The following is a 10307-nucleotide window of genomic DNA, read 5'->3' as shown; positions in this document are numbered from 1 at the left end:
AATAATCACCAAGAACTTTCCTGATCTCTGGAGAGAGACTACTGCTCAGATTTAAGAGACCTAATGAGTAAAAAACAAAGTAAAATCCAACAAAATAACACCAAAACACATAGTAATCAAAATGGTAAAATCAAGACAAACTACTTAAAACAACAAGAGAAAAATAAGAGAAGCAACAAAAGCATAGTAATATCTATATAATTTACAAGCCAGGAAAAAGTGGAATGACATATTTAAAGAATGAAAAAAATTCCAGCCTCAAGTTCACTATCCTATGAAGATATCATTTAGACAAGCAAGAACTGGCAGCATTTGTAACAACTACACCAATATTCTAATAATTACTAAAAGGTAAGCTGTAAAACACAGACTCTTGCCAAAACAACTAGAATTCATACACACATACACAGAAATGGTAATACAGCCCTATAAACCATTAATATCTTTCAACGTCAATAGACTAAACTCCTCTATAAGACAACAGAGTAGCTAAATGGGCCAGGAAAAAAAATCAATCTTTCTGCTACCTTCAGAAAACACACCTAAGGGTTTAATATAGATTCAGAGTTAAATGATGGAAAACAATTATATGAGTGAATGAAAGAAAAAAATAGTTTGGACAGCAATATTTAGACTGCCTATCACTCAATATATCTAAGGTTATTTGAAGCAGTGATGGATACTACTTCTTGGTTAAGAAATACTATTATCAATATGGAGGCACCAAAAGCCCAGAAAGTTCACAAAACTTCTGCTAACTAAAGCAACACATTGACATAAATACAATAGTAGTGAGAGACTTTAACACTCCACTTCCACCATTAGACATATTAACCAGAATATCAGTAAAGTGATCAGAGCCCTAATGAGGAGCTTAAAGAACTGGAATTATTGAACCTATATCGGGCTCTTTATCTCCCAAAACAAGAATATACTTTCTCCTTTAATGCACATGGAATATTCTTCAAGATAGATAAAATATTATGGCATTTCTCAAACACATATAAATTTACAAACATAGAAATTGTACAAAGTATCTTCTTATACAATAATGCCATGAAAGTAGAAATTAACTACAGAAAGAAGATGGAGGGGGCCAGAGCAGTGCACAAACGGTAGGGCATTTGCCTTGCACACGGCTGACTTAGGAGGGACACTGGTTCAATCCTCCAGCGTCCTATGTGGTCTCCCAAGCCAGGAGTGATTTCTGAGTAGTGCCTAGCAGGAATAACCACTGACTGTCACTGGGTGTGACCAAAAAAAGGAAAAAAAAGAAGATGGAGAAAACTTCCAACATTTGAAGCTGAAAAAAACACTACTATATAGCAATTGGAGAAAATGAAATAAATAAAAAATATCTTGAAACTAATGACAATAAAGATATGTCATTAGAATCTATGAGATACTTCAAAAGTTGTATTATGGGAGAAACTGATAGTATGCCAGGCCTACATTCAGAAAGAAGAAAAAGCCCAAATCAACAATCTAAACACATATCTCAAAAATCTGGGGAAAGAAAATCAAACAGACCCAAAAGATAGTAGGAGGAAAATAGCAAAAATTAAAGTAGAAATTAACAACATAGAAATCAAGAAAGAAATTCAAAGAATCAACAAAACTGGTGTCTAATGAATAATGAAGATGTAGTACATATATACACAATGGCAAAATATGTAGCTGCAAGGAATGATACAATCATGCGATTTGCTACAACCTGGTTAGAACTGGAAGATATTGCATTGAGTAAAGTAAGCCAGAAGAAGAAAGACAACACAAAATAACTTCACTTATCTCTGGTATATATGAAAACTGGATGAGGAAAAAAAATTGGATGAGGAAATATAATGTAGTAAATCATGGTTGCCTAGGTTACTCCTGACCCCAGAGTCTTGGGAAAAAAGAAATCAAAATGAGAAGGAAGAAGATAAGAAAGGGAAGTAATGAGGGAATGAACTGGGTCTGGGTTTCAGTATTTTGTTGATGTGCGAGAGTGATAGAGCTATACATCCGAAGAACAGACCTGACAACACTGAAAACATGAAATCTAAGCTGCAACCACCCAAACCAACCACAAAATAGTCCTGCCAAGGTGACAGGTGGAGGGTGAGGTGTGATGGGGATATGGGGAAGGAATATGGTAATTGACATTGGTGTTGGATTGGTGTTTAAATATTATATACTTAAAACTCAACTAACAACTTCGTAAACCACAGTTTTAATGTATAACATATTAAAAGATATAAAACTACAAAAATTAATATTGATTCTTTTGCATTTTTACTTTTTTTGTTGTTGTTTTTCGGGCCATACCCGTTTGATGGTCAGGGGTTACTCCTGGCTAAGTGCTCAGAAATCGCCCCTGGCTGGGGGGGACCATATGGGACACCGAGGGATTGAAACATGGTCCTTTCTTGACTAGCGCTTGCAAGGCAGACACCTTACCTATAGCACCTCCTCAACCGCCCCGCGTTTTTACTTTTAAAACGTTCAGCTCTTATATCTACCAATATGTTTTTCTGTTCAGAGACTATCAACTACTTCATTGTCTGTTAATCAGAAGTTCCATGATCTGCATTTTTTAAATAAATGCATTGTTAATATTTAGATAGATATTGGTGGATATCCTAAGGGTGGATATATTTAATATAATTAATATAATATAATATAATATAATATAATATAATATAATATAATATAATATAATATAATATAATATAATATAATATGGATTTCCTTTATCAGTTTTGTAAGCTTCTCAGCACTATCTTTTCAAACACTATCTCTGTCACATTATGTCTATGCCTATTTCTCTGAAATTGATAAAAGTCATTACAGCTTTCAGTTCCCCAGGGCTGGAGCGATGACACAGCAGTAGGGCATTTGCCTTGGCAAGCCGTAGACCCAGCACAGCAGTACTGACTGGGTTCAATCCTCTGGCGTCTCATATGGTCCCCCAAGCCAGGAGCTATTTCTGAGCGAATAGCCAGGAGTAACCCTCAGCATCAGTTGGTGTGGCCCCAAAACAAAGAAAAAAGAACTTTTCAGTACCCATTTGTCTCAATCTCATTTGAATGTTTTCTATCTGGTTTTGTCTCTGACCTACTTGCTAATAGTTTCTCAGCTATTTATTCTCTAATTTTGGTTGGTTTGGTGACTGATTTAGGTCTTTCCAAGAGATGATGATGGTTGAGGTGTGGGTGAATCCCCAGAGATAGTCAACTAGGTGAGTTTAGTTCTAGGGCCAGTGGATTATATCTTCTCTGAACCTCACATTGTCAGAGACCTGCAGAGTCTCCCCAGATATGTTTGTGACCTCCAGGGCTACCCCCATGAAGCGCTCAGAAAATTGTGTGATGCCAGAGATCCAGCCTGAGTAGGGCACATGTAACCTAACCACAACCACTCTGCTGTCTCCTGTAGTTCTGTTTTTCTTGTAAGTTTCTTACTCGCTTACTTCTTTACTTACTTTCTTCTTACTTACTCCGCCCCCCCAACACACTTTGTTTTTAGGGGTTTTTTTTTAGTTTGTTTTTGTTTTTATTTGTGTTTTTTGTTTTTGTTTGGGGGAAACACTCAGCTGTGTTCAGAAGTTATTTCTGGCACTGCACTCAGAAATTACTCCTGGCAGGCTCTGGGGACCATCTGGGATGATGGGAATAGAACCCGGGTATGCCTTGTAAAACACCCAAACTATATAGCACTATAGCTCTATAGCTCCAACCCCAAGTATCCTTTTTCTTATGCATATACCCAACTCTCCATTTTTTCTCTAAAAGTGCTAAGTATACTTAATTTATGTTTTGTCATTTGTGTGTGTGAGAGAGAGACAGAGAGACAAAGAGACAGAGAGACAGAGAAAGAGATTTGGATTCTTCTCTCAGCTTTTCAGCCTTCCACTTTTAGACCCTTGGATTATTGATGTTTGATTTTAAGTTCTAATTTCTTCCAAGTATATGCTTTAAAGATTTTGAATCCAGAAATGGCAGTACAAATAGGACATTTGCAATTGGCAGTTTTTTCTCAAGATGCATACATCTATAAACAAAAGTGTTGAATAAAATTATAGCAAGTAGTGATTCAGACAATTTTGAAATATAAATTCAAATTAGAAAAATTAATTGAAACTACTATGGGTCGTAATTTCCTTTTATCTTTTAGCCTTTAGGTGGCGAGTTTTCAATTCTGCTTCACCATCACTCTGAGAACATGTCTCTAAAGATCTCATTCTGCTGTGAAATATAAATATTTCTTGGACTTCTTCAAAATCACATTCTGCCTTGTACACATAATTTACTTAATTATCTCTAATTTTTGCTTGTTTATTTCCACTCCACAGATTCTTATGTTCTCTCTTGAACAAATATGCCCTCTCTTTCTCTCCCTTCACATCTTTCTAAATAAGTTTCAATTAGAAAAAACTACTTTGTGGGGCCTGAGCAATAGCACAGTGGTAGGGCATTTGCCTTGCACATGGCCAACACAGGACAGACCCTGGTTAGATTTGTGGTATCCCATATGGTCCACCGAGCCTGCCAGTAGCAATTTCTGAGCACAGAGCCAGAAATAATCCCTGAGTGCCACCAGTGTGATCAGAAAGAAAAGAAAAGAAAAGAAAAGAAAAGAAAAGAAAAGACAGAAAGAAAGAAAAGAGGAGAGGAGAGGAGAGGAGAGGAGAAGAGAAGAGAAGAGAAGAGAAGAGAAGAGAAGAGAAGAGAAGAGAAGAGAAGAGAAGAGAAGAGAAGAGAAGAGAAGAGAAGAGAAGAGAAGAGAAGAGAAGAGAAGAGAAGAGAAGAGAAGAGAAGAGAAGAGAAGAGAAGAGAAGAGAAGAGAAGAGAAGAGAAGAGAAGAGAAAAGAAGAAAAAAACTACCTTGTGGAGAGGGGAGCATGAAGGGAGGGAAGAAAACTGGGAGCATTTGTGATCGGAAATGTTCAGTGGTGAAGGGAGGGGAGTTGAATGTTGTATGACTGAAACTCAATTATGAGCAACTTTGTGACTATGTGTCTTCAGTGATTCAATTAAAATTGATTACCAAAAATCTCTATCTGCTTTACTAAAATTAATAAAATAAAAAATAAATATATGACAATGTCTGAGTTTCTTCCCCTCTCTGGCCATACCACTAGTACTTACAATCTTGAAAATAGCACATTTTTTTCTAGTAAAAAGGTGACTTATAGGGGTCTGAGTGATAGCAACAGCAGTAGGGTGTTTGCCTTGCAAGCAGCTGACCCAGGATCAACAGAGGTTTGAATCCCGGCATCCCATATAGTCCCCCGTGCCTGCCAGGAGCGATTTCTGAGCAAAGAGCGAGGAGTAATCTCTGAGCGCCATTGGATGTGGCCCAACACCCCCCCAAAAAAAAGGTGACGTATAGGCGCTTTTGTTTTTCCAGATTCCAGTTCAAATAGTTTTTAGTTCCTGATATTGTACATTTCATTTCCTTATAGATTATACAGTCTTATCAAATATGTTTTATCCAATAAGCATATTTGCATTTAGTGAGAGGTCCAGTAACCTACCCAGGCCATTAAATGGAGGGGAGTACAACTCTAGCATTTCTATATTGCTAGATATGATATTTTTATACTATCCAGTTATGCTAACATCTACAACAGTTTCAATCTTATAGTTTAATATATTTAATACTTAATCCTCATCCTATTTCTAGTTTGTCTCTATACAGTTAAGGTTTGTTCTGATAGTTTCTTCAAAGAGTGTTGGAATTGCTAAATATTGTGTAATGTTTAAAAATATTTATAGTTTTTAACTTAGATTCTAGCTTTGTTAACTATAAAAAATGAGGTTTAATCCTCTGAGTAGTTATGTAGTTTTTTGGCACCATTTAATCAATGATAATGAGAGTTATATTATGTAGCAAAACAAGATAGGCTAACTGATCTGTTTCCAAAGAAAGTAGATAAATTAGATTTTACAGACTTTGTTCAAGAAAGCCCTACTCACTAGAAAATATGAGACTGCATTAACTCCTTTCATTTGTATTTTTAGATTTCAATGAAAATGAATATACTTTAGTATTTAACAAAAATAGTTTACTTTCTTTTTGCAAATAAAAGTTCTTTTTTCCATATATAGTAGTAGTTTTCCCAGTTACTATTAGATTAACAGAACTATTAGAGGATTGATATTGAACTCTAAAATTTCAAGCAGCACAATGACTAATTGAAAGTATAATCATTATTTGGAGCTAAAGATAATAGTTTACTCAATCCAAGTAGTACTAATGCTGAATTGGAAGTTCAATAGCAGTTTTGGAAAGAAATATAGAAGAGGGCCCAGAGAGATAGCACAGCGGCGTTTGCCTTGCAAGCAGCCAATCCAGGACCAAAGGTGGTTGGTTCGAATCCCGGTGTCCCATATGGTCCCCCGCGCCTGCCAGGAGCTATTTCTGAGCAGACAGCCAGGAGTAACCCCTGAGCACCGCCGGGTGTGGACCAAAAACAAAAAATAAAACAAAACAAAAAAAAGAAATATAGAAGAGACAAATAAATTATAGGAAAGAACAAAGCGGAAATAGGAGAAAACAAGGAAAAGAAGTATTAAACAGGTATCTGAGGACACGGGGTATCAAAGTCATGACATACCAAAAAACTTATAAACACTATTAAAATCTATTTATGCCATTGTAGCCTTATATCTCTGCTCATTATTTAATTCAGGATTTCAGAATTTCAGTACTATTGATATTTTGAATCAAATTATTTCGGAAGAGGTAGCAGACTGGTATCTTTTATAAATGAAATGCAAATTCTCTACTCATTTATGACTACCTAAAATGTTACCACACTTTGCTATATGTTTCTTAGAGGTTCAAAGTTTTACCCTATTGAATCCTGCAGTGTTTTTATGCCAATCATGTCTTCATGTCTTCCATGAATTGGGGTACAAAATTCATAGTTCACCAAACCGCCAGTAATTCCTGTGCTTTTTTTCAATATCAATTCCCAATATTAATTTTGATTAAGCAATATTATTATAATTTATGTCATTTCCACATTTTTATTAGCTTAACTACCCTCAGTAAATAACATTTTATTGTAGTGATATTCTTATATTTGAAGAGAATATTCAGTCCTTTGTCTCTTTGTCAAGTATAGTAAGACTAAATGACAAAGTGAATAGGCATGTGACTGGCTTTAGGTATTAAGAAATAACAATCTTTTTATAAAAATTAGAAATAAAATTTTATTATATATGTAGAAGTACATTTTACATATTTGGTTTTTCATATTCTGTTGCAAAGTGCTAAAAAGTCTATTTTTATTCTTTTCTGTTAATAGTCAATTAAAAATTCAGGAATTATAATTTCAATCAGTGCTTTTGTGTTCTTAGAAGAGAAGTCACTGTAATATTGAAGATGAAAGATCATATCAGAGAAAATTGCAAAACTTTGACATGAAAGTAAGAACAAACTGTGCATCATGATTCTATTTCATTTACCTGAATTATATTAGACCTAGTAGAAATTTCTTCTCGATAATGGATTATTTTATCAGAAATTCACATATATTCATTTCCTGAGCTCACATAAATTTCCCTAAAGTTTAATAATGCATATAATCAAGTAAAGTATAAGAATAAATTACAAAGTATTCTTGCCATTTGATGGAGAAACAACCTCACTCTGAAACTGAAAATTAGTAAATTCTGTGAATTTAAATATTCTATATTTTCATTCTTATTTATAGTTATTAATAATTGGGTTCTCAAAATCAAAAAAATAGTACATTGGTCACTTGTAAATAATTTACTGAGGGACTGTGGGAATCATTACATCCAGATATTTTCTATATTTATTAAAGATTCTTCTTTAATGGAAAAGAACACTAAATTATAATGCTGATAAAATCTTGTTCCTGCTAACTCAATAACAACATGAAGCATAATTTTCAAGTAGAGAAATGTACAGAAAAATGAAAGAAAGGTTGGAGAGATAGTACAGGAGTAAGAGTGATTGCTTTGTAGTCTGACCCAGTTCCATCCCCTGTGCCACATATGGTTTCCTGATCACTGCCAGATGTGATCCTGAGCACAGAGTCAGAAATAAACTCTAAGCATTGCTAGGTGTGATTTTTTTTCTCCCAAAAGAAACTAAAGAAAATGATATTTTTTAAACACAGATATCTGTCAGTGACAGTTAACCTTGAATCTTGTCTTTCTTCTTTCATTCTGAAAGATGTCAGAAGAAACTATTAAAAATAATAATAAAAGTAATCAGCAGTTCACTAAAAACTTCCTCTGGAAAACAAGGAAACCATATATAGTAACTTAGCTACATTATGATGTGAGTCCATAAAAATTATTTTAGGGACCTGGAAGAATAATACAGTGAATACTAGAATCCCATAAGGTACCTGAACCCTGCCAGGAATAAGCTCTGAACACAGCGAGGTGTAGACCAAATTCTTACACCCTGACTCTAAACATTCTTTTTCAAATGTGACAAAATCTTGAGTTCTCTCTGTCAATACTGTAAAGTGTATATCAGTTGAAAGAGTATATAAATTAATTATCAGTTTCAATTAGTAACTCTGGAAAGAGGAAGCATCAAAGTACAAGATAATCTACTTTTCCAATCAAAAAGAATAATTTACCAAATACCATATAACTGAGCTAAGATTGAAAATAGACAAGAATATTTAATTAACTTATTTAAAGCTGCTCCAATTTAGACACTGGCCATATACATCTTCATTCACAGTAGATATGCTTCCTAGATCTCTTATTTTATTATTATCAATATATCATCTTTTTAATTAAATTGTCTTAAAAATCAATAAATTATTTATGAAAATGTGAGTTTTGGTCTATTAGAATTTAAGAGAAAATATATAATTACTAAAATATTTTATCTCTCAAATTCTAATACTGATCTCCAGAAATTTTTAAAAATATGTAAGTAAAATTTAATCTTACTTTTTTTACCAACTAGAGAAAATCTCAGTGAAACTTAAGAGCTCAGGTAAAGGAAGCCTCAAAACAACTGCAATTGCTTCCTATTTTAAAAGCAGGATCCACAGAAGGACTATAGAATATTCATCTATCTTTCACTTTTCTTTACATAAAATGTATCTACCAACCAATTTCCTCATGGCTGTCTTTATTTCCTTGTTTCTTAATGTATAGATTATGGGATTAAGTAAAGGAAATATTACTGTATGGAACACAGACACCACTTTATCTAAAGAAAAAGAGTCAAATGGGCGAGCATAAATATAGATAGATGGCCCAAACATTAACACTACAATGGTCATGTGGGAATAACAAGTAGACATTGCCCGATTTGTACTCTCACCTGAGCCTGAGTGTTTCTTGAGCATGACCAAAAGGAATGCATAAGACATTAGAAGAGCAATGAAACACACCACAGAGATCAGACCACTGCTGAAGATCATTACTAACTCCTCTGGGAATGTGTTGGCACAGGCAATCCGGACAACCTGTGTGATGTCACAGAAATAATTGTCTAATTCATTGGGCCCACAGAAGGGAAGTCGAATGATGAGAGCCACTTGTATTATTGAGTGAATAAAGCCCCCCATCCAGGAGATGGCCACCAGGATACAGCAGAGTCGACGATTCATGATGGTAGCATAATGGAGGGGACGACAAATAGCAGCATAGCGGTCAAAGGCCATTACTGTGAGCAGGAACATCTCAGAGGCCCCAACAAAGTGCAAGAAGAAGAGCTGTGCAATGCACCCACCAAAGGAAATTATCTTCCTTTCCACAAAGAAGTCTACGAGCATTTTAGGGGCTGTGATGGAGGAATACCAAATGTCAAGGAAGGCTAAATTAGCCAACAGGAAATACATCGGTGAGGTCAGATGTGGGTCAAGCCTGACAGTGAAAATAATAAGAACATTTACTGGTAGGATGAACAAATAGAAGGATAGAAATACAACAAATAGGACTAGTTGCACCTCCCGAGCCTGGGATAGGCCAGTAAGAACAAATTCTGTCACCCTGGTGTAATTAGCAGGCTCCATTTCTTCACTTTTTTTTCATAATACAGCTAGAAATATAAAGAAATTATAATTACTCCATTTACTCCATTATCATTTAGCTAAAGCTATATAACTATTTTCAAAATATCTAGATGTTCTTGGTCATTAAAGAATTGAATTAGAGTATATTCGGTTGCCAATTTTATATTTTATAAAACAACAGAGATAAAATAAATGGTGGCCAAGAAATTCAGACATACTAAAAGACATATGAAGTATATCATTTGTTTGAAACCAAAACCTGAACTTGTTAATGCTGTTCATTCTTGTTTTTTAATAT

At 34.6% G+C, this 10307-nt stretch overlaps 1 protein-coding gene across 1 annotated transcript; it reads right to left on the bottom strand.

Annotated features, from left to right (window-relative positions):
- Nucleotides 1–9067: 9067 nt before the first annotated feature.
- Nucleotides 9068–10009, bottom strand: LOC126001389 (olfactory receptor 4M1). Its single transcript, XM_049768649.1, has one exon. The coding sequence runs from the start codon at nt 10007–10009 to the stop codon at nt 9068–9070; it is 942 nt and encodes a 313-aa protein (XP_049624606.1).
- Nucleotides 10010–10307: the final 298 nt, after the last annotated feature.

The sequence above is a fragment of the Suncus etruscus genome, chromosome 2 (genome assembly GCF_024139225.1).
Source record: "Suncus etruscus isolate mSunEtr1 chromosome 2, mSunEtr1.pri.cur, whole genome shotgun sequence".
NCBI lineage: Eukaryota > Metazoa > Chordata > Mammalia > Eulipotyphla > Soricidae > Suncus > Suncus etruscus.
This window is presented reverse-complemented; position numbering and strand designations above follow the sequence as displayed.

What these genes read in the sequence shown, in the direction of transcription:
- LOC126001389 (XM_049768649.1), bottom strand. Translation starts at nt 10,009, where the DNA reads ATGGAGCCTGCTAATTACACCAGGGTGACAGAATTTGTTCTTACTGGC.